Source organism: Ctenopharyngodon idella, chromosome 3 (genome assembly GCF_019924925.1).
Source record: "Ctenopharyngodon idella isolate HZGC_01 chromosome 3, HZGC01, whole genome shotgun sequence".
In the NCBI taxonomy this organism is placed as follows: domain Eukaryota; kingdom Metazoa; phylum Chordata; class Actinopteri; order Cypriniformes; family Xenocyprididae; genus Ctenopharyngodon; species Ctenopharyngodon idella.
The window spans coordinates 28,794,120-28,819,261 of NC_067222.1; the positions used below are offsets into that span (position 1 = coordinate 28,794,120).

The window sequence follows — 25,142 nt, forward strand, 5'->3', positions numbered from 1 at the left end:
GAATGAATGCTCACATGTTCCACTGACATGTCGTCTAATCCCCCATTGCACCACAGAGCGTATTCAGCGCTGCAGTGGCTAATTAAGACCACATAATTCCTCTGAACTGAAACACTTACCCACGACAGATGAGGGTGTATTTTTTATTGGTAGCACGTAACGGTAAAGCCCACCCACAAGCTTAGGTTTATATGTCACACATAACTCCCCTCTCGCACATTACACACAAACGCCCATCAGACAAAACACAGTAGCTCGAGGTAAGATGAAATTTTTACATCACCTTTAACAGAACAGTGATTTTTTTTCTTGCTCGTTAAGCTTGTTATGTCTATGATGTAATGCAAAGGAAATAAGCAACTGAAATTTGTTCTTTTTTAATATTCCTTATGATTCCTGTAGGCAAGATCCACTAAATCGTCTCACAAATTCCATAATCCTAACTACTATGATTACCCTTTTTCATGCACAGCACGCTGTTATTAAAAAACCTGCAGCACAAGGCATCCATCCTATTATGACAGTCCAGTTAATATTTTACGTTTTAGAGACTCGAGTTTAAAAGTATTATATAAGGGATGTTTTATTTACTTCAGAAGTGTCTGTTAAACTTTGCAACAATTCCATTTGATAATGATAATTAACTATTATTTCAATATTCCTGTTATTACATTACATTACACTTTTTGAATATGTTTTTAGACTATTTCAAAGGATTACCCTGCTCTCCTGATGCTAGTTGTGATAAACAATTGATTTCTAATGACACATAATAGGAAGAGATAAGATATATTTAGAGAGAGGAAGTTTTTATGTATTTATTTTACTAGTAACACTTTATTTTGGTCCCTTTTGAACATTCTGTTGACTATAAGTAACTTTGCAACTACATGTCAACTAACTCCTAGTATTAGTAGACTGTCTGCTTAAAATCTGCTAACTCCTTATTGTGATGTCCCCAACAGACAGTCTATTGTCTATAAGTAAATTTGCAAGTACATGTCAACTTATTCTAACCCTAACCCTACCAATCTACTAATACTCTACTAACACTCTAATGAGAGTTAGTAGACATGTAGATGCAACAGAATGTGTTAAAGGGACCATCAAAATAAAGTGAAACCATGTCTTTACAATAATTTTGAATTTTGAGTGGGTGGGGTTTTTTTTACTCACCACTGAATGAGTAATTTTATATTGCCTTTTGAAATTCAGGTAAAAAACTGATAACTTTACATGCTTTTTCATAGGAAAGAAGAGCATCCATACACCTTATCTCAACCCATTTTACAGAAATGTGGGCTGGGCTTGTTATTTACCTCTTTCTGCCCGTCGTGCAGTCATGCGCTAAAGGTAAACCGAATGAATGTGCAGAAGCATCCTTCGCCCCCGGGTCCAACCTTGCCGGAGAAGGATACGATGTGACCAAGATGCAGCGCAAGGGAGCCTTTGTCATTAACACAGATGTCTGGAGGCGAAAGGACAAATCATGCACTCTTTGCACGAACCCCTATATGGACAGGGTAAAGCAAAGGCTTCCTATATCTGTGGTGGACTGGAGACCCAGCCAAAAGTGCAACATAAAAATATCAAGTTCCCTGTACCAGTCCAGCGAGGACCTGGTAAGCTCCAGCACCTCCTCTATTGAGAACAACTGGGCTGCAAATTTGGGGATAGATACTGGGAAAAACAGTGGTTCATTCATGGTGGCTGGAACTAATTCGAAACTTGCGGAGTACTCGATGGAGAAGACCAAAAAGGACAAGTTCAATTTCGCCAGTCAAAGTATTTCTTGTGCCTTTTACAGGTATGATATACCAGTTTTCACTGATTCATACCTTCCTTGACTATTGGATACTTTATTGGTTATAAAGGAAACAAATGAGTAACATTATGTAGTCATCTTCTATCGCCTCTAACATGAGGTTTCAATGTCTACCTACAGCTACAGGGTCTCCAACAAGCCTGTTCTCCATCCCGAGTTCAAGCGCTCTGTGAAGGAGCTTCCCAAGACATACAATCTTGATTTAAAACCACGTTTCTACAAGTTTATTAACACCTATGGAACCCATTACATCACTAAGGTAATTTTGGTTTCACCCTCTTTACAATTTACACAACTTGTGTTGTGTGGATTTGAAAGGCCCGAAAAGCTTCGACAGTAAAACACAATGCAAGTCAAATCAGAAGTGCCTAGATTAAATTTTTTTGATTTTCCCAGGTAACTCTTGGTGGAAGCGTACAGTCTGTGACCAGTATCAGACAGTGTGAGACCGCTCTACAGGGCCTAAGTGTGGATGAAGTGAAGACATGCTTGGATGTCGAAGCAAGTGCCAGCGTTTATGGCAGAGTAGATATGAAAGCAGAAACTAAGCATTGTAATGAAGACAAGGACAAAACAGAGCACAAAAGCAGCTTCTCCAGCCGCTTTAATGACAGGTGGGTTTAAATTAGGACGCATTATGTTTTGTAATTCATAGCTTGTAATACATATTGTCCTTGCTTAAACAAATCAACAGTAGTGATCCATAATGTATAGATACCATATCACATTTTATAATTAGATTAGCTCTGCCATGATCTAACACTCACTTAAAGTTAACCTTTAAAAACACTAATTTAATAACATTTTTAAATGTAATCTTTAGCAGATCTCAAATTCAGTCTAGTTTTTTTGTGATTTAATTTTTCTATTTATTCATTTTTTAAATATTTTTTATTTTTATTTTATCTAAACATTCTTAAATCAAGGTACATTTACTTGAAAAGCAGAATGACAAGATAAGTAAACTTCAAAAAGAAGTAAAAAAAGTTTAAGAGTAATCTCACTTAATTTTGATAAATGTATCAGAAAACAACTTAATATCTTGTCATTTTGCTTCTCAAGTAAATGTATCTTGATTTTAAAATGTTTAGATATTTGCACTGAAAAACAAGACGAAAATTCAGAGTAGGAAATTCAATTTTTGCAGTGAACATGAAAATAAATATTAGACAGAATTTTAATATTGGTGCATCCCAAATTATCATTGTTTTTCTATTCAAAGGCTGACCGACATCATTGGAGGTCACACCACAGAGCCCGAGCTCCTTTTCTCAGGAGGAAAAGACCCGTCAGCGTACAAAGAATGGCTTGCATCCCTTCCGCAAAACCCAGATGTGATTTCTTACTCTCTGGAGTCGCTTCATGAGCTTATCTCCTCCAAAGATCCAGTGCGCAAGCACCTGCGCCAAGCCATCCATGACTACATTTTGGAAAAGTCCCTCTGGAGGAACTGCACCGACTCTTGCAAAAATGGTGTCAAAACCAACCAAAACAATCCATGTGTTTGCACTTGTCACAACAATCCAGGGATCACACCAGATTGCTGCCCATCCCAGCGTGGACTTTCTCGGGTGAAGGTCACAATCGTGAGGGCTCAGGGTCTATGGGGCGACCAAACCACAGCAACAGATGGGTACGTTAAAGTGTTCGACAAACATAACGTGCAGGTTGGACGCACCGATATGATCACAAATAACAACTCACCCTACTGGGGGAGGACCTTTGATCTGGGTGATGTTGTCCTGGCTGAGAATGAGAAGATGAAACTGGAGGTGTGGGATGAAGATAGTAAATGGGACGACGATTTGCTGGGAACCTGTGAAGTACCCATAAAAGCAGGTCAGAATGATAATTTCTGCAATTTAAATCATGGTGTGCTGTTCTATAAAACAGAAGTGACATGCGCCCCAAGTTTGTCAGGCACCTATTGCTCAAAGTATGTGGGTTCTCCGATGAACTTTCACCTGGAGAAGGTATACGTGTCTCGAAATGCACGACCTGTGCCAGCAGAAATACTACGGAGCAAGGGAGTGCTTCTGGACAAACTTTACGTATATCAGAAGACAAATTACAGCGCTAAAACTATTTTGTAGTAAGTTTTGGCTTTGGATCCGATTATGTGACTATTCGAACCTAATTCGCGCTTGTATTTATCGCTATTAAAGGGACATATGCGATATAATTCTTTAATATTTCTCAACTTTAGAGACCATGCGCAATACGTATTTATTATCTGCAGTCTTTACTGCAGGATGCTTGCACTGGCAATTTTTCAAAAACACATTATATACACTGTTACTGTACCGTGTTTTCAGTCTGCACACTGTATTATTTATAATCATCTTTGTTTATTGTAAGTGGCATTGATTTCATAACCTTCACTATGATGATAACTCATCTTATTGTATGTGCAAATATTCTATAACTGAAATGTTATGCTCTGTGACATTAAAAGCATAAAAAGGCCACAAATCATCTGCTTGGGGTTGTATTTGTTTTGCTTTTTCTGACCCATCTGCTTTGTTTAAAGGGATAGTTCACGCAAAAATGAAAATTCTGTCATCGTTTACACACCTTTGTTTTTTTTTTTACAAACCTGTTTGACTTTCTTTCTTCTGCAAGACACAAAAAGAAGATATTCTGAAGAATGTTTAAACAGTTTTTGTCCATACAATGAATATAAATGGCGTCCAAAACAACACTGAACCCCACTGACTTATCGTATAGACCAAAAATAACATTTTTGGTCTATACAACTGAGACATTTTGGGGGAAAAAGTCAAGCAGGTTTGGAATGTGTAACATGAGTGCGATTAAATGATGACAGAATCTTTATTTTTCTTTCTTTAACAATGGATCTGATTCATTTATTTCTTAAATGGTGTTTCATCAGTGTGACACAGGATGCTTGTTGTGTGGTTTTCCTGTAGACGGATGAGAACAGTGCAGTGTGTACACTCATATGAGAGCTCACAAGATTAACACTGTTAAGTTATACTCAGTCATTCTGTCTCGCTTTGAAACATTACGTAATGTTTAATTTGATAAGACAAAAAGAAATCAAAACCATCTCTTGGGTTGTTCTGATGCTAATAGCGCAGATTCAAACCCCATCATCACCACCATTGGGCAGGTTTTTTATGACATCCTCAATGATCACATGGTTGTCAAACAAACACTAGGGAGTCAGATTAGAAGGTGGAATATTTAGTGTTTCATAAGAATTAAAGTAACAGCCAATGAAGTGCTTAGCATGTTTTAGTTAGATACAGAGACACAAAAGGACATGAAACACTCCACTGGACAAGACAAATAAACAGACTGGGGGAACATCCACAAACATCAAGGCACATTACAATAGACATCAAAACCACACATACACACAAAACACACATGCCCACACAAATGGGCACAAAAGTAAGGCTAAAACAATATGGCAGACCAAAACACGTCACAAAACTGCGAGGAACACTAGGGGAAAGGGGGCCAAAAAACACTGACGAGGTTAACAGCATGGCCCTGGAAATCAACCTAAAAAGAAAGAGAGGATGAGAAGTGATAAATTAGAAAGGATAGAAGACACAATATACTGAGTTAAGAACATAGATCTTCTAATATATCATCTACCTTTGTACCCATTCCCATAAATGCCACTAAGCTTGCTTCCATCCTTCTGTCCTATAGAAGAAAGATTAAACAAAGTGAAACTAACCGCGTTAGATCTGTAAACTTGTTGGTTTAACTGAAATGGTTTCTGTACTCACCACCATAAGAACCTTGACCACCAGTACTTAGCGCTGCTGCATAGCCTGTGCCTAGAAATGATCAGTCATCACATTCGCTATTAGTCAAAGGCTTTTATGTATTTAGTCAATGTCTGCTAGCTATTAACATGTTAGTGGAGAAATGATCAAGACAAGAACGCAGACAGGTGGTCAGTTATCAGTCTATATTGATGATTATGAACGGTAGCATATTAAATTAAATTTTTACATTTAAATTACTATTGCTGTCACATAACACTCGCTTAAAGCTAATATTTAGGAAATCTCAATATGAATGTCCATTTTTCATTCTGTACATTATTTTTTAGATGCCTAAATTTACATTTAAAACCTGATTTTAGTGTTTTATTTCTTTCTTTATTTAATTTATTCAGATAAAATGGCACACGGTTTTAATATCGGCCATTGACCGGTTATCAGCCATAATATGAAAGTAATTATCATTATAGCAATTAATTGATGAATCCCTAGTGGTCATATAATAATGGATCCATACAGGTAAACAATTTTTATTGAGCAAATCTGAGTTACTACAATTCTCCAAGTTATTAATAACGCAATACTAACAGTCACCTAAAGCTTAAGAAACATTTTTATTGATCTTAATATTATATATGGATTAAACAAAAATGGTCATATTCTCACCATATTTGGCAGCCGTCTTTGAACCATCAGCGCCCAGACTGAGCTGCTCAGCACCAAAAGGATAACCAGCATCACCTGCGGGTAAACACATGAACACCTGTATCACAATCAGACAGTCCAGTTCTCTTTCTCTCTTTTTTCTTACCAACTTACCATCAATCCCAGCTGAAATGACTGGTGCGCTGTAAGGAATCTGGCCTACAGCTCCACCTGTGCCAGCAGCAATTTGTTATCAAGAAAGAGTGACTTAGGTATGAAATATTACAAATATATTTGCTAAAACTCCTCAATGTTACCTGCTAAAGGCTCCATTGCTCCACCTGTACCACCTAATAGAGACAGACCATCTTTACTTTCTGTTTTATATATAGTTATCTGATCTTAATGATCATATTTGGTTTATTCATATACTTTATTATGTTGTTTAAATCTTCTTCTTTCTTTTTCTCACACGGGACTTTCACATTCAAGTCAAATCCTCAGGCAAAGCATCAGGAAAGCCTGGATTTGCATGTTGCATTTGAATAACAAATGTGTGCAATGCACGTACCCAAACCAGCGTCTGGCCCAAGGGTTGGTATTCCTCCATATGTAGCTCCACCATATCCACCATTCTTGCCTTGAGGGCCAAGTCCAGCTGAGACCACAGGCTGGCCTCCGTAAGGCAAGGATCCGGCAGCTCCAAGAACTCCACCAGCCCCTTTAGACAAATCAGAGGTATGACAGGATCAAGCAACCACAAACGCTAAGACATATCCAGACAAAAAACAATATGCGAACATTAGCATGACTGAACACTGATCAAAAGAGCTGGAAAGATTCAGAAATTTTATATATATATATATATACACACACTACGGTTCAAAATTTGGGGTCTGTAGGATTAAAAAAAAAAAAAAGAACACTTTTATTAAGCAAGGACACATTACATTTATGCTGTTCTTTTGATCTATTCATTTAAGAATCCTGAAAAAATGTACCACATTGTTCACAAAACTATGAAGCAGCACAACTGTTTTCAACATTGATAATAATAAGAAATGTTTCTTGAGCAGCAAATCAGCATATTAGAATGATGTGGCACTGAAGACTAAAAAGCATTCAGCTTTACCATCACAGGAATAAATTATATTTTAAAATATATTAACAGTTATTTTATATTGTAATATTATTTCACAATATTACCGTACTATTTAATTTTTGATCAAATAAATGCAGCCTTGGTGAGCATAAGAAACATCTTACCGACCCTGAACTTATGAATGATAGTGTAAGTATTTTAAATTGAACAAATCTCATTTTAAATTTTGTTTAATTGCCAAAGTTAATTTTTATTCACATTTGTTGAGTGTCAATTTTGGACCCTTCAGTTGTCTTTTTCTTACCGTATTTTCTAGACTTGGCATCAGCACCCATGCTGGGGTTCATTAACAGCCCTGGACCTCCAGCTCCAGTACCTGCAGGAGAAGACATTGACAGTTCACTTCTCATGCAAAGGATGCTGCTTCTAGTTAAGGCAGGCAAAGACACTTGCTTTACCATTCCTGCTAGCACTATTCTAGTAGCAAATCGCAGTCTTGATCAGATTACCATATTATAAAAAACATTTGCAAAGACAACATCTACTATTGCAGTTCAGATAAAAAAATTAAACGCTGGATGATGTGTTGACATTATTGCAGGTGTTTTGTATCTCTCTTCAGTGTGAATGCGATGTTGTTGGTTACACTCATAACCTTCAGCCTTACCAGCTACACCGTTCAGGCCAACATTATCAGATAACACTGATGGGTAGACAGGTCCTGTAACATAATTATAATTGTCACTCAATTATAATTATGCCTATATGTTAGGACATGGTCCATCATAACAATCCAGTCTCACCTGTCCCGTAACCGTCTGCTGTGCCATAAACCTCACTGCCATATCCATTGTTGTAGCCTGCTGAGAAGACAATATTCAACTCAACTCTCAGTGCTGGAAAACAACTGTGATATGTTAAAGTAACACAGGAAGCACCTCTGTGTTTTCTTATTCATGGTCAACCACTCTGTAACCAAGATGATTCGGAAAAAATTAGCATAACAGAGTGTGAAATTTTGGGTGAGTCTTGCACAAACAAGCATGCACATGTTTCTGCAAGCACCCAACGCAAAGGTCTTAGAGGAGCAATTTGCCTCTAGAGCAGCTCTTGGCTTTGTGCTGAACCAGCAGCCTGATGATCAGACCACTCCATGTGCTTAATGCATCAGTGCACCACTATTTGATATTACAAATGGTTTCACTTGAGTACTAACAGAGACAAGAATAGTTATCAGAAGAAACACTTGGACGTTATTTAAACTGTATATGTAAAGGGGAAAAGACCTAGAGTAGTTGTCACTTTTTTTTTTACTACTGTAAATATTTTAGGGCATTATAGAGTGCATACAAGTTGTCACAAATGGAAGCCTACCGAAAATTTTAAACAGGGTAATTATGAAATGTAAAACCATCCATGAAAGCATAAAAATGTAAAGGTGACATTGAAGTGGCAACTCGCCCCAATACATATGTGACATGAGCTGTTTATAGAAAAAAAAAATAACATGATATTGGAATTTTAGTGTAGAGGACAGAATTCACAAAAATGATCATAAAAACAAAAATTTGTATTTCAGCTAGGTGTTAGAATCCATCATGCACTACTGTTAATAATTCTGGGGTCTGTAAGATTGTTTATTGTTTTTGAAAGAAGTCTTTATGCTCACCAAGGCTGCATTTATTTGATCAAAAATACAGTAAAATTAATAGTAATATTGTGAAATATTATTACAATTTAAAATAACTGTTTTTATTTGAATATATTAAGATGTAATTTATTCCTGTGATGGCAACGCTGAATTCTCAGCATCATTACTCCAGTCTTCAGCGTCACATGATCCTTCAGAAATCATTCTAATATGCTGATTTGATACTCAAGAAACATTTATTATTATCAATGTTGAAAAAAGTTGTGCTGCTTAATATTTTTATGTGGAAATGCATGATTTTTTTCAGGATTCTGATGAATAGAAAGTTCAAAAGAACAGCATTTATTTGAAATTGAAATCTCTTGTAACATTACACATCTTTACCTTCACTTTTGATCATTTTAATGTGTATTTATTTAGCTAGCCCTTGTGGCAACTTCCCAATGTGACAACTAGCCCCAGTCTCCTCTATTTAATGACGAAATACACATCACTCACCAATTTGCTTTCCCGGTCGAAATCCCTGTGGATATCCACCTACCCCAAGACCTGCATCAGCAATAAAGTAAATAAGTTAACCGTTACCAAAATATGAATATACTATAACATATATTTCTGCAAAAGAAACAATATTTTACAATTTCTACATACCTGCTCCATAACCGTCAGAATAACCAGCTCCAAGATAGCCAGCAGCACCAAGGCCGTACCCTATGAACAAAACATGATTACTGTGAAACTCTGGCTACTAGGTTTATTTTATTTTTTTTATTTTAATAAAAAATCATGGTTGTCACATAATCCTGTGACCATTCAGGGGCCTGTGGGTCAGAGTAATCATGCAATATACTTTACAGCGTGACTAGTCCATATATGTGGCCTGTGGGAGAAAAATAATGCAGCATGCATTGGATACACATCAGTAGAGAGGTAGATATAAAGATAAAGGCTCAGGTGAAGCATATAAAAAGAAAAAGGAACAGAAAAGAGAACAGCCCCAAGAAACAGATGAGGCATTAGTCCAGCACACACATACATAAACCCTTCTGAACAGCTGTGCTGGAGAAAAGCACTTATTCATAGACCTGCAGCTGCAGTGAGTCCATGATGAGGGGTGAATTTTCCAGTCCACAATCCACTGGAAAATGAGTCCAGTGTCCAGTGTTAGTCCACTAGCACTCTAATTTGTCATAGGTCAAATATATGTTTCATTTGATGGCGACTGGGGTACTGTATTGATTTTAGACTGGGGAAAACACCACCTCGTGACATGCATTCGGCCATAAACCTGTGACATTTTAATAAGGAAGACGTTTACCCTTATTGGATGGTTTGGTACCCTGTCTGCTGGGCAAAACTGGTCCTGTATTGTATCACAACAGTGGTTTATCTCAACACTGAGAGTCCAACATAGTTCCCATCATCAATGCATTATGCTTTAAAAACAGTGTTTTAGCATGCATTGGCTTTCCCTCTCCCTCCCCAATGCGCATGGTAAACGTATTTTTTACAGGAACTTTTAACCAATTACTTACAGATACTCTGTTTGTGGTGTGTATACCACCAAACAGAGAGTTTCTATGCCACTCAGGCGATACAAAAATTGCTTTATTGACAAATACAGTGAAGGCTTTACCATTGTTTATAGTTCCTTGTCCATTAATCATATCTGCTGCTGGACCATAGCCTACAGATTACAACAGTAGTTACCTACATAAAGTACAGGATCTTATATTGATAATTTAATCCATAGACATCTACACTACCGTTCAAAAGTTTTGGCTCAGAAAAGTTTTATGTTTTGATTTTTTTTTTTTTTTTTTTTAATAAATAGAAACTGAATAATTTTATTTAGTAAAGACATAAGTTGATCCGAGAGTGACAGTAAAGACATTTTTATTGTTAAAAAAAATTCTATTTAAAAAAAATTTTGTTTTTGAACTCTATTCTTCGAGGAATACTTATAAAAAAACATCACGGTTTTAACAAAAATATTAAAGGATTAGTCCACTTTCAAATAAACTTTTCCTGATAATTTATTCACCCCCATGTCATCCAAGATGTTCATGTCTTTCTTTCTTCAGTCGAAAAGATTCTCCTTATAGTGGACTTCAATGGCCTCCAAACGGTTGAAGGTCAAAATTACAGTTTCAGTGCAGCTTTAAAGGGCTTTAAACGATACCAGACGAGGAATAAGGGTCTTATCTAACGAAAAATACAACTGTATATGTTTTATATAAACAAACGCTCGCCTTCTAAGTCCCTCCGCCAAAACCGCATTTCGCATTCTCCAAAATGCTTAAGCTGTATGTCCTACACCTTCCCTATTCTACTTACGGAAAAAATGTAACTGGCGCTGCGTTCGTTCCGTAAGTTGAATAGGGAAGGCGTAGGACATACAGCGTAAGCGTTTTGAAGAATACAGAAATGAGGTTTTGGCGGAGGCACTTAGAAGGCGCCTTCAACCGTTTGGAGGCCATTGAAGTCCACTATAAGGAGAATAATTCTGGAATGTTTTCATCAAAAACCTTTCTTTTCGACTGAAGAAAAAAAAGACATGAACATCTTGGATGACATGGGGGTGAGTAAATTATCAGCAAATTTTCATTCAGAAGTGAACTAATCCTTTAAGCAGCTGTTTTCAACATTGAAAATAATAAGAAATATTTCATCAAATCATCATATCAGAATGATTTCTGATATTACCACAGAAAAGAGTAATTTTTAAATTGAAATAATACTTCACAACATTACTTTTTTACTGCATTTTGATCAAATAAATGCTGAATATGCCTTGGTGAACATAAGAGACTTTAAAAAAAATTTTTTACCGACCCTAAACATTTGAAGGTTGGGCACAAAGAGAAGATTTTAAAAACAAAATATTATAAATGTCCTAAAATCTGATGTGTTTTCATTGCCAATAATTGAGGTAAATCAACAAGCTATAAGCTGATGGAGTGTGTTTACCCTTAATTTGAGCCCTCATTCCATTGTTCACTCCAGGTCTTGAGGGGAAACCTATGGACCGCAGCTACAGTTACTATGTACCAGTCCCACAGACAAAACTCCCAAAACTACTCAAACTTTATCCTTGCTTGACCGGTATATATAAACTATATTGTACATAATTGACCATATACTACAACTATCATATTAAAACAGAGACGCTACAGTAATTAATATCATGCAAAAACCAATTCACACATACATCTGGGTTAAGGTTTACCATTGGTTATAGCACCCTGTCCATTAGGGACCCCTCCGTGACCATAACCTAAACATCACAAGACCAGTTAACATTCACTAACAAGACACTATCAACACAGCAGCTGCCAATGATGCAAGAGCATAAGAGATGGGACTCTGCAGGAGAGAAATCAACACATTTTAGGATAGGCATGTATAGTGAGGTAACAGAAAGCAATAATTTTTGCTTATTTTCATGGGATTGCATGTCACATTAGGGTCATCAGTGTATCATGCAGTGTAAATGGCTTAAATACTATAAACAAAAATTCAGAACAGCAGATTCAAAATGCTTTAAAAAGCATGAAAGTCACACATGGAAGTACTGAGGTTTACCATTGGCCCTCTCTCCTTGTGACACGGGCTGGCCACCTGTAGGCCCAACACCTGTGAATACAGACATATCAGCGGGAAGCAATGATTTCAAGGGTGAGAAAGATAAAAAAGCAACATAATTACAAACTGCACTTATTAGAGTGTTAACCCGACCACGATCGAGTATTGAAGCAGATTTCAGATTTTTCAAACACTATGCAAAGTTGCATATAAGTTACTTTTAAAAGTAATGCATTACAATATTGTGTTACTCCCTAAAAAGTAACCAATTGCGTTAGTTACTTTTTATGGAAAGTAATGCGTTACGTTGCTTTTGCGTTACTTTTTTTATCTGGGCTGGACTGGGCTGTTTGTTTTTATAATTACAAAAAAGTTCTAGTTTTGGCAAATGTAAAGGCCCTTTCACACCTAAAGTGAAATGAATAAGCCTCATGCTGAAGGAAATGCAAATTCACGCCTGTACAGTAGAAGGCGCAGTTCAAACAAACAAGCCTTTCAGCTGAGCTGCCATTTTGGATTACAGAAGAATAGGACACAGGAGAAGAAGTAAATGAGTAAATGTATGCTCACATTTAGTCTAGAACTAGTCTAGAATAACCATCATGTTGACACAGCGCACACAACGCCTCTGCACTTACTCCCGATTTCTCTCAACACGGAGACAGGAGAGCTGTCAGCCAGTGAATGGGAAAACAAAGTAACGTGCGTTATTTATTTGAAAAAGTAACTCAGATATTTTGTTGTAATGTGTTACTTTACTAGTTACATGAAAAAAGTAATCTGATTACATAACTCGCGTTACTTTTAATGCGTTACCCACAACACTGTTGATTCTTGATTTGACAAAGATCACTACATACAACAGTATATCTCTATTGTGTCATGGCCGCGAGATAAGAGACAGAACGGAGCGATGGAATAACACAACAGAAACTCTCGCGCATACACAACACACAACAACAACAACAGAACTGTACAATCCTGCTTTCTAGGTCTAATCAACCTTAGTTTTGCCATAATAGCTATACAAAAACAGTATGTTATGCTCCTTGATGTTGCAAACTGGTATTTGTTATCAATTTAATTATAACACTTTACGTTAGTTAAATACATTACAGGGCTGGGCGATATGGCCAAACAAAATCATATCTCTGTATTTTTTACTTTTTCTATTTGGATACCAAAAAAATTCTGTATTTATGTAAAATACTCTATAAGTGGTATATATGGGCCTTTTCAAATAAAGCAAATCATAAAAATTTTCACAAGAACACAAGTTTTCTGACATCCAAATCTGTCTGTACGGCTAATAAGAATAATAAAGAATTTCCACCTGTTTCCACTTTAAAACGTAAGTTCAGTTGCAGCCTTAGAGTTTGAAGAATAATCAAATTGGGTGAATAAATAATTTCAACATAAATTACATTAAAACTACTTGGAAAAATTGAGTTGAATAAATCTTGTATAAATTATAAAAAGTTGAAATTGCTTAAGTTATGTTGTCATGACTTCTTGATCATATCAGTTTTTACAATGTTCAGCACTTGTCTTGTCTGGTCCTATATCTGAAACTGTTTTATCCAGAGGGTGGAACAACCAAGTGAGAGCAATATATATAAATGGAAAGCTTTTGATTCAGGCCTGGCCTTCAGTACCTGCCGATTCAAATATCTCTGTTCCGTAATGTTTCCTCCAAATGTTTTTGCTTAGGCAAAATAATATGCCCTCTGCAAGCTGGACAAATAAACTGAACTTTAAAACTAAAACCTGAACCTGAGAATCTAGGTCAGACCCACTGTCCTGCAAAGTTTATTTCCAACCTGCTTCAACACACCTGCCTGTTTTTGTTAAGCAGTCCTGAAGACCTTGATTAGCTGGTTCAGGTGTGTTTGACTGGTTGGAGCTAAACTCTGCAGGACAGTGTGTCTCCAGGAGCAGAGCCGAAGACCTCTGATCTAGATGATTCACTGGTTTGAGTCCTTTTTATGCTCTATCACTTCCTAAACCTTCAACAATAGCAGCACAGACAGTGTAGTCAGGCCCAAACAAACTCAAACGTCAACAACACAACAAGCCAAGATAGCCTACAAGAGTAAATGAGCATGAAGGGACAATAAAACAATGCGTTTGAAGACGAATCTCCTCATTACAAAACAGATAAAATTTTCTGTGAACAGGAATTAATTATCCCTGAAAGAAATGCAAGAATGAGTTAGGAACTCACGATTGGAGGGTTTACCCAGTTTTAATGGGTTTGAGCCTTGCTCTGTGGGTGTGCCAACCGCTACACCATATCCTGAAGATCACAAAATCATTCTGTTACTGTCAGTTTCACAGCTTTGAAACAGCTGGAAGGGGATGAGCATTTTTGTTCTCTGACATTTGTGCTACAGTAAAAGCATGTACATTACAACAATAATTAAAGTGTCAGATACTGAAAAACACCCAACAATTTGCCTCTCAATTTGCTTCTCACACCTTGACCAGCAGAAACACCTGCTCCTCCTGTGCCATATCATAAAAATCTGATTAAGCTTTGCTCATTACAGATGCTAAGCACACACATTAAAGATGACTAGAATTAAACAACAAACAAAGACAAGAAAGTGGATCAAATTATCCAGCAATACTTGTCATAGCAATGTTTGCTTAGGGTAAACATTCAAACTAAGCACACACAACACTTACAAACCGACTGCACCCATAACAAATACGATGTGCATATAAAGAAACAACCATTCACATCCACCTACACTAAAATTACTTTTGAGAGCTTGGGTATGCATGCAAACATATAGTAAAACGATGATAAAAGTAGGCTATATAAATAATTCTGAAAACAATTAAAGGGATAGTTCACCCAAAAATGAAAATTCTGTCATCATATACTCACCCTCAGGTTGTTCCAAACCTGTATAAATTTCTTTGTTCTGTTGAACACAAAGGAAGATAGTTTAAAGAATGTTTGTAAGCAGGCTGCTTTGGGGCACCATTGACTTCCATAGTAGAAGAAAAAAAATACTATGGAAGTCAATAGTGCCCCAGAACTGTTCAGTTCAAAATATCTTCCTTTGTGTTCAACAGAACAAAGAAATTTATACAGGTTTGGAACAACCTGAGGGTGAGTAAATTATTACAGAATTATTATTTTTGGGTGAACTATCCCTTTAAGTGTAGACAAACGCGATGCAAGGGGTCAGCTGGGTCAGTAGATTTTACCGGTTTGGAGCGCCAATCAGTGGCACATAGAGGTACTGCAGTCAAAAAACTAAAATACTTCATTTAGCATTTAAAAATTAAGGCCAACAGCTTATTAAAGGGTACTAGTAAAAGTAATATTTATTTACTTTAATTTGTATTTAATACCTATTTATTTGATCAATGAGGTCATAACATGCAATGTCAAAATATCACATTTGAAATAAGTTGATCTAATATGTCATATTTTTTGAATGTAGCAAATTAAATCAATAGTTTTACAGTAACTGTTGAATTAATCAAAAGATTGACTTTCGTACCCCTACAATAAGGGGTTAAATGTCCCCCTTCAAAACACCCTAAAATTGCATAATAACACAGTACGTCTTATAAATACTTAGCTATGAAATGCCACAAGGGTCTAAATAAACACAAATTTGGTGCACCTAAATTACTACTAAATACTGCTATACTATGAGTGAAAAAAAATCATCTTCCATCTGGTGACAAATATTCACTTTATCACTAGAGTTTCATTACTGCAGTAATCTGAAATAAAGAAAATATTATTTGAACAAAATGATCCAACCGCTTCCTGAAATAAAGTGGATAAAGTTGGTCACTTGCTGTAGCAGCCTCATGGGTCTGTACAGCGAAACAGACCCCTGAGTTTAAACGCACACATTTTCATAATGCTTCAACAGGGAGAGTTTACATACCGCGTCCAGCGCCGGGGTATCCTCCTGCACCATAACCTGGCAGCAAGACAAGAGAGATGTCAAGGTTACAGTAAGAAGAAATAAATGCCTCTTTAGTGGAAGTTGACACATAAACTCCCACTCCTACACAACTTCATCAAAAATGACACCTAATCATGCCAAATGGACAGCATATATCACTGCGTGTGAAAGATTTTAATCACAGTGCAAGGTCAAATTGTGATTGATTGCTTAGATCAGATCTAATCTGCTACGCAACCTTCGAGTCGGACAGAGATGGCATTAAACTGGAATGTGTCATATAATGTGTAATGGTTTCAGGTCGTAATGGTGCGCACACTCACCAATCTGTGCTCCATAGCCATTACTGGTATAACCTAGAATATGTCAAAATTAAACAGTTTATAAGTCTGCTGTAAGAGTAATTATGTATCCTGAATGCAAAGCAAATGAGCAGCTCTCACCTCTTCCTCCAAGCTTCCCTGTTGGATATCCCAAGGCTGCTCCCAGCCCATTGCCTAGGCCATACCCTGTTCCGAGTCCCAGCCCAGCACCCCCAAGGCCAGTTCCGAGGCCGGTTCCGAGTCCAGTTCCAAGGTTTGCGGCTTAGACCAAAATAGTAGGACCATGGTGATGAATGCAATAATAAATCCATCAGATGTAAAAAAATTATAACTGCCCATTATAGTTATTTAGGAATGACAGTTTTACCTCCTCCATAACCGAGTGTTCCATATCCTTGTTTCAGGCCTCCTCTAATCGCAGTGGGTCTGTATGCTGCCCCTAACAGATACCATTATCATTACACATACTACACACACACTGAGCTCTTATGCACATAATAACACAGCACACACACATGCTTGCATGCATTTTACACTACCATTCAAATGTTTGTAAAGTGACGTGTGTCCCATACTCGAAATTTGTGCTCTGCATTTCACCCATTTCACACCCGGAGCTGTGGGCAGCCATTTTTGCTGTGGTGCCTGGGGAGTGTTCGGAGGTTATAGGTGGCACCTCAGTTGTGGGTAATGAGAGGAAGAGAGCACTCTTCCCCTACTTACATTTCCTGCCAGTACTGAGACTACTTTAACACTGTTGCCGCGTGTTGAAGCGACCCCAAATAACATAATATTTAGCCCCTGGAATGCGAATTTCACTAAAAACCCCGCCAAAAACGTGGATTTAAGCACTTGTGTGCTTATATCATAATTAGTAGGTAGTCCAGAGTAACTCTACTCAATTTTGCAACCCTCTAACGTGATTCTTTTGTTTATATGCATCAGTATGTTTGACTCATTAAGCAAGTTGAGAGAGACGGCATCTTTCTCGGGAGTGGGTGTGGTTTCAGCGCCGATAGCGGACATGCCCCCAGCGCAGAGAAAACTGCTTATTTTTCAAAGATTTTGATAACTTATTTAATTTACTTTTTTTTTTTTTTTTTTTTTTTAATCATTCAAGTTTGGCTGGGTGGTTATTAACACATTTTTTGTGGTGTGACAAACTTAGAGCACATATTTTAATATTGCTTTACAGGGACTTTAAAAAGTCTACCAACCTCAAATTTTGAATGGTAGTGTGCACAAAATAAAAGTGAAGAATAGATAAATTCACCTCCAAGATAACGGCCAGCTGTTTTGGGAGGGGAAAAAACAGCATTAGATGATCCATTTGATAGAATCCAAAAGACTAACAATCACTGTATATAAATAAACACCCTAGTAAATTGTCTTATTGGCACCCCTGTGTGTATTTTGGCATGTTTTACTCAAATGTTAATTATAAACCTTTATTTATTGATTGTTGTTCTTATTTTTATCTCAGCTTGTTTAGAGGTTGATGGACTTACCACCTGTCTTTCCCGGCTTGCCCGCCCCATAGCCACGGGCTCCGAGAATACCAGCCACTGGACAAAGGGAAGTACAGAAATGAAAGAATGTAAGATAAGATAACTGTTGCACTGAGATAAGCAAATTGCTAATTGGATTCAACAGCATCCATCAGATATAGGCAGACAGACTTGCCTCCGGTCTTTGCACCGATACCAGGACCTACAGAGAAAAGATAGAAGGTATTATCTGATGAAATGTTCTGACCTTTAACCCTCTGTAATATCTCACAGATACACCACATATACAGAAATGAAAAAGTGCAACATACCTCGACTCGCTAATCTTCCCAGGGCTCCATTCTGTGGCCTAACTCCTTTAAAACAAGGGCAATAAAAACTGTCAATGCATTCAGCCTAAAATATGGAAATAAAGAATAACCATAGAATACCATATTTTTTGGACATTTACCATGATGATACCTTGTTTTCTGGCAAACCTTTGAATACTAGGCAAATACGTATTTGTGGCACATGAATATGATGTCAGTGTGCCTAATCTGCCGATGTATTACAATCTGATAACATTATTGTAGTACCGCAATACGCTTTTTAGGGGCAGGGGTCGTGAAGGTCATAAAGCAGTGGCAGGTCTAAAAAAAAGGTTGGTCAAATAGATTTTGGCACTTCCTGACACACATGATATGTGTCTCTTTGAGACTCCTGTTTGAATTCTTAGAATCAGCCTATAAACTTTCCATGGTTGAGAAACTGTGCCATCTGACACAAGAGTTTAGCAGTGTGAATTTCCACCATCTCCACATTTTTGGCACAGGCCTCTATTGATGCTCAAACACTATAGGACAAAATGGACTGACTGTGCATCAGTCGTATGAAGTCAGCACTGACAGAAGGTCGACAAATTTTGACCACCGCCGTCACCTGCAGGCCCAGGGTTTTGATCTTCAGACATGAAATACGAGTGTTCAAGATGCGGTCAAGGTTATGGAGGCTGGAGCGGATCCAGGCAAACTCAGACACGTCAAGCCTTGACTCACTTACAGAGGTGTTTTTCTCCATTTGTCAGAGCTTTCAGAAATTTAACATACAGTTGTTGTGGGCATTTTATTACGTAATTTTCTAGACACCTTTTAGTCTGACGTACAAACATCCGTGACTGTTGGCTCAACATTTGATGAAATCATATAACCAGTGTCATGCTGATCATGATTTCTTGTTGGCTTTCAAATTAGTCAGTGTCAATTCTGTTACTGTCAAACTCTGTTACCAAGGTTGAGTAACAGTGCTGACAGTCATATATGTGAGTGTGAGAGAGAGGGAGAGAGCGGGAGTGTGCGTTTCTCTGTGTGTGACTGTCAGTTCTGTTACATACTGTCAGCACTGTTACTCTACCTTGGTAACAGAGTTTGACAATAACAGAATTGACACTGACTACTTCAGACAACAAGAAATCATGATTTTCAGCTATGTAATACAGCTTGCATCAGATATGGACAGCAAGTCAAGCTGTGATTAAAAGATCAGTCACACACAGTTACTTTTCTCATTGTTTGGTTCTTTCCTCCCTGGCATCAGCTAGAGAAAGAAAAGCAGCACACTTTAGCGCTTGATTCACTAGTAACTCTCACCACACCTCAGTGAAGTGTTTTCATGTCATAATCACCAAAGGGCTGACAATATTATATGGGGAAAAGGATTAAACTAACCTATGCTATACCTAAAATTTGTACGTCTAGTTAATCAAATAGTGTATTAGTAGTATATGCAAAAATTTTACATGGTGTTTAATTGAATAATTTAAACATTTGAATAACCCTAATTTTGAAAGTTTTATAATATACCTTTTACATATGTGTTAGCAGCACAATAAATTGAACCCTGAAATTTTAGTTCAGTGATCCAACTCTTTTGTCTAAATATTTTGTTTCGAATGGTATGCAGACTGATTTCAGCTACCCTGCATTGCCACATAACACATCATGACATTAGTGGGTGAGACATGAATAAAAAAGGGTATTAAAGTTTAATTAGATAAGTATTTCCCCCAACCCCTCTTCTGAATGCTATTGCAGTTCTAAATTATACAGTAAAATATATATTATACAGTAATATTGTTATAAAAAAATTTGTAATGTATATTTCTAACTGGTTGAAAGAAATGTAGTCATTCCTTATTTCTTATGATTTTAATCTTTGATCTTTTCATGCATATTTATATACCATACCGATTCTCTTCCATCACAATTAATCCCATTTTAAGATAATCTGGTTTTGTTTTCATTCATAATTACAATGACTTGACCCCATGTGTGCTAAAATATCATACCAAACCACTACTCTTCTTTTCTTCCCACTCCTGTATTCAAAAATTCTCCTCATTTCTCTGTCCCTCAAACTTCTTCAAAAAGCACTTCAGAAGACTAGACATCTAACTTACCTCCTTGTATTGTGTTCTGTACCAGCCACAGGACCAGTGAGGTCTGTAGGAGCGCCCGGACCAGCATGTTTGCAGATTGACAGACAGACTTGGTGACGGCGAACAGCCAGAAATGCACACAGGTGAAGTGCAGGTGAAGTGAGAGTCAAGCAGCCTCAGTTGAAAGCAGCACCACTGGTCAATCTGCCGCCTGGCCTTTATTTATTCTCTGGAAGCCCTTGTCTTTCCTCTGACCAGCCCTGCCCTCTGCTGTGCTATTGGGCACCCCTGACCAAATCACCTACCCTTTCTCTCACTCCTCATTCCATTTTACCTCCTTTCCTCATGCTCTACCAAGCCTGAAGAAGACCGCCAGCTTCATCCAGATGTTTGTTGTGATATGCCCCTATAGATGGCGCCTATGGTGGTCACATATTTCCTTAGGTTACACTTTATTTCGATGGTCCACTTTAGACATTCTACTAATTATAAGTAACTTTGCAACTGCATATCAACTAACTCTCATTACAGTATTAGTAGCCTGTTAGGTGTCGGGGTTCGGGTTAGTAGAATAAGTTGACGTAGTTGCAGTGTTACTTATAATCAGACAGTCTACTAATACTCTAATGACAGTTGACATGTAGGTGCAAAGTTAGTAAATAGTAAATAGCAATAGTTAGTAAAATGTCTAAAGTTGACCATTGAAATAAAGTTTTACCATTTCCTAATACTGACCATTGCACATTGGCAGCGATGTATATCTGCTCATCTGCATAACTAAAAGCCATCTTATGTTTTCATTATTGGTTGTATTGAAATTACCTCAAGGACTTCAATATTACAGTAATATTGTTTTTAGGCTGATTGTTTTGTACACTGCACTCTAAAAATGCTGGGTTAAAAACAACCAAATTTGGGTTGAAAATGGACAAACCCAGCAATTGGGTTGTTTTAACCCAGCGAATGGGCTACCCTACCCTGGGTTAACAGCAGTTGGGTTAAATGTTTGCCCAACCTGCTGGGTAGTTTTAATTAAACAATTAATGTATTGCTTGCTTAAAATGAGCCCAAAGTATGTTGGAAATTAACATTTATTAATATGTTTAATAAATAAACATTTATTAATAAGTTTAATGAATAATGAATTGCTTATTAATAAATGTTCACCTTTTGATTATTATTGTTGCCTCTAGTAAATAATTATGTGTCTGATTTTGGGTTCATTTTAAGCCAGCCATATAGTAATTTTTAAACAATATTTGGGTTAAATAAAACTGCCCAGCAGGTTGGGAAAACATTTAACCCAACCGCTGGGTTAAAACAACCCAATTGCTGGGTTTGTCCATTTTCAACCCAATTTGGGTTGTTTTTAACCCAGCATTTTTTTAGAGTGTGTAGTGGCCTTTTTTCTTAGTGAAAGTTTTAAGATAATATACAGGTAACATTTAAAATAATTTAAACTAAAACAATATCATATGTCCACATATTTATTTGAACAAAGAATATTGGGTAGCTATCTGAAAAGGGATCATGTACAGTCAGTCAGTCATTTTTGAAAAATATGTAATATATAATTTTATGAAACAATATCACAATAATACATATCACATCACTACACAGATCACATAAATACAAATTATTATAATTATTAAAAAAGTATTGTTAATACCATTATTAACAGGATATTAAAATCTCAAATTAATCTGAACAAAGTGATTTATATTTGATTTATATGTGCTCAGTGGAACATTTTTCACAGGTCCACACATCATTAGAGATCTCTCTAAACACGAGCTACTAATTTACTTATTGATGTCCGTGCATTGGCCCAAAGATCAGTTTAGGTCAGTCTGCTTAAACACATGGTCTGACATTCAAGACAGGGCTTCACCTCACACTGAGAATCAAGTGCCATGATTTATAGCAGTGAAAACACCACATGAATCACTGCAGTATAGCTCCTGTTGGCAAAGATTCAGAAAAAAAAAATAGGCTTTCATACTGTTCTGTTTTCTAAGCAGGCATTTGTCTAATGAGTTAGTCTAAAATATTTAGGGTTGAGACCTGTGTGAGAGAGAACAGACAGTCCAGGTCCTGTGATGAAAAAAAAGCCCAATGGAGGAAGGACAGGGGCACTTTGTTGTGGATAAGGTTAGAAAGTTCAAGTTCAAGTCCAGACAGGTCCGCCTGTTAGTTTTCTGTAAACTTGTGCGACTTTGTTTTAATTACAAATCGTGTAAATATCCTGCTAGTGAAGCTTTGTAAATATAAAAAGGGGAATAATACAAACCAGTGTAGGATGTAGAGATGCAAGGTTCCACATTAAGCATTTATAAAAGTTTGTTTTTCACGGGAGGACAGTCACTGGCAGAGACCAGAGTCCAGTGAAGTCATATTTGAACAGCAATTTAAAGCCTCCATCACAACGTCATCAGCAGTTTATTTCAACTTTTGACGTTTTCTGTCTGCATTCGTTCTTTTACGTATTTTTGTTTTCAAAATGCATGAAGAACCACCTTGCGGCGAACATAGAACATACTGAGTTAATCACAGTCGCCACGATTCACACTTTCCACTCACCCTTTTTACTCGACAATCTATTTGTTTTATAATCTTTAGCAGTACAAACACAGACAGACACCCATCAGACAGAATGCACACATAAAACAGCATAGAACTAGACTAATGACTTTTTCACCATCCATCCATCTCCAATCTTACACCTGTTTATGTGGGAGTGTCCTGTCTGTTTGTCCATGTGTTTGTGCTGACTTCATATGAGAAGAGTGGTGAATGATGAATATACTCATTAAACTCTCAATATGTTTGTTTGGACAATATTACCTTGGCTTTCCCCTCTGGAAAACACTTTCACACAGTTAATTTTGCACAGTAACATTATTCTCTTTCATTTTAATAAATGACATTTAATATTGTTCATTTATTTATTTATTTATTTATGGGCTTTTTTAAATAGATGTAGACAGCAGTCCCGACACGAAGGCCGTTCCAAAAAGCAATGAAACTTAATTTGTGCTGCCCCCTAAGACACCTTTCTTTGGCCAAAGGCAGCAATGCAATGCAATCCCAAAATGCAAAAAAAAAAAAAAAGAAGCGAAAACATTCCAATATGATAGATAAAGCAATGGAAATATTGGAAATGTGTTAATATTACAAATGCAATTAATTTAATACTGAACAATATTGATTAAAAAAAGATAAATAATTAAAAACCAACCATTTTACAATTGCTTACTAAAGGGATAGTTCACCCAAAAATGATAATCCTGTCAATATTTACTCACACCAAACCTGTATGAATTTCTTTGTTCTGTGGAACATAAAAGAAAATGTTTTGAAGAATGTTAGTAAACAAACTGTTCTGGTTCCCATTGACTTTCCATTGATACAATGGAAGTCAATGGGAAACTAAACTGTTTGGTTACCAACATTCTTCAAAACATTTTCTTTGTGTTCCGCAGAAAAAAATAATGCATACAGGTTTGGAACAACATGAGGTTGAGTAATAATAACAAAATTTTGTGGACTATCCCTGTAAATTATTGTGTCATTCAACTCACATTGCCTGCGGACACTAGGGGCCTCATTTATAAAGCGTGCATACGCACAGATTTGATCTTAGAGTGTACGTACACTTAAATCCACTCCAACGCTCATATTTATAAAAACGGTCTTTGACGTGGAAAAGTGCGTAGAGCCACGTCAGGGTCTGAGTAGACGTACACACTTTTCCTGTCAGGTTACTGCAGGTTTTTGGAAATCTAAGCTTTTCTTGCAGCTCGTCATTCTAAATGAAAGGATTTGGACGATGACTGGTGATCTTTTATATGCAAATGACATTAATTAGGTGTCGTTTACAACGCGGAGAACTGAAACCATTCAGCGGTGTGCAAGTTCAAGATCATTTGCGATTTATAGATCTGAAAGAGAGGCGTACGCTTGTTTTCTGTGTGTACATTCATTCCATGAATCACACGTACCCACATCTGAGAAATGATCGTAAGATCAAATTTAGGATGGTTTCTGCGCAACAATTTATAAATGAGACCCTAGATATTGGAACATCGCTAATGTGCTGCAAGCTTGTGCGCAACTAGTGTGCCATATCTTCAGTCACCTAGTTTATTGAAACTATAATTTCATTGCACTCAGTGCACAAACTAAAACGCCTGCTGATCATGATAAAATCACTGTTACGTTGTTAAAGTTACAAACAAAGGAAGATTCAAATGGAGTTACAGAGATTATATATACACAACTCTAATATAGATGTAGAGTGAGACAGGCCTGATGTTGCTGGGAATCTTTGAGCTCTATTGTCCACTTACACGGACACCCAGACACTAACCACAAGCCACCCAGAA

At 37.0% G+C, this 25,142-nt stretch overlaps 2 protein-coding genes across 4 annotated transcripts; one reads left to right on the forward strand and one right to left on the reverse strand.

Moving 5' to 3' along the window:
• Positions 1 to 147: 147 nt before the first annotated feature.
• Positions 148 to 4,297, forward strand: prf1.1 (perforin 1.1). Its single transcript, XM_051888794.1, has 5 exons — positions 148 to 260; positions 1,251 to 1,807; positions 1,946 to 2,084; positions 2,222 to 2,439; positions 3,048 to 4,297. The coding sequence occupies exons 2-5, from the start codon at positions 1,296 to 1,298 to the stop codon at positions 3,916 to 3,918; spliced, it is 1,740 nt and encodes a 579-aa protein (XP_051744754.1). The 5' UTR covers positions 148 to 260; positions 1,251 to 1,295; the 3' UTR covers positions 3,919 to 4,297.
• A 714-nt stretch (positions 4,298 to 5,011) lies between these two features.
• Positions 5,012 to 17,457, reverse strand: LOC127509808 (uncharacterized). Of its 3 annotated transcripts, none has more exons than XM_051888803.1 (17): positions 17,373 to 17,457; positions 17,201 to 17,272; positions 16,954 to 17,094; positions 16,834 to 16,866; positions 16,490 to 16,525; positions 9,639 to 9,698; positions 9,486 to 9,536; positions 8,140 to 8,196; positions 8,004 to 8,057; positions 7,641 to 7,712; positions 6,806 to 6,955; positions 6,552 to 6,584; positions 6,409 to 6,465; positions 6,256 to 6,330; positions 5,590 to 5,640; positions 5,453 to 5,503; positions 5,012 to 5,356 (listed from the first exon to the last, which is right to left on the reverse strand). In XM_051888803.1, the coding sequence occupies exons 1-17, from the start codon at positions 17,404 to 17,406 to the stop codon at positions 5,352 to 5,354; spliced, it is 1,032 nt and encodes a 343-aa protein (XP_051744763.1). In that variant the 5' UTR covers positions 17,407 to 17,457; the 3' UTR covers positions 5,012 to 5,351. The 3 variants fall into 3 exon arrangements, with proteins under 3 accessions (XP_051744763.1, XP_051744762.1, XP_051744764.1); XM_051888802.1 differs by having other exon boundaries at positions 8,140 to 8,199; XM_051888804.1 differs by lacking the exons at positions 6,409 to 6,465; positions 6,552 to 6,584 and having other exon boundaries at positions 8,140 to 8,199.
• Between the last annotated feature and the right edge of the window lie 7,685 nt (positions 17,458 to 25,142).

Excerpts from the sequence above, each read along its gene's own strand:
- prf1.1 (XM_051888794.1), top strand. The coding sequence starts at position 1,296 with ATGTGGGCTGGGCTTGTTATTTACCTCTTTCTGCCCGTCGTGCAGTCA. Across the intron at positions 1,808-1,945 it reads ATTTCTTGTGCCTTTTACAG|CTACAGGGTCTCCAACAAGC; the intron begins GTATGATATACC and ends GTCTACCTACAG. Across the intron at positions 2,085-2,221 it reads GAACCCATTACATCACTAAG|GTAACTCTTGGTGGAAGCGT; the intron begins GTAATTTTGGTT and ends TGATTTTCCCAG.
- LOC127509808 (XM_051888802.1), bottom strand. The coding sequence starts at position 17,406 with ATGGGACACACGTCACTTTACAAACATTTGAATG. Across the intron at positions 17,273-17,372 it reads ACTTTACAAACATTTGAATG|GGGCAGCATACAGACCCACT; the intron begins GTAGTGTAAAAT and ends GGTATCTGTTAG. Across the intron at positions 7,713-8,003 it reads TGGCCTGAACGGTGTAGCTG|GTACTGGAGCTGGAGGTCCA; the intron begins GTAAGGCTGAAG and ends CTTCTCCTGCAG.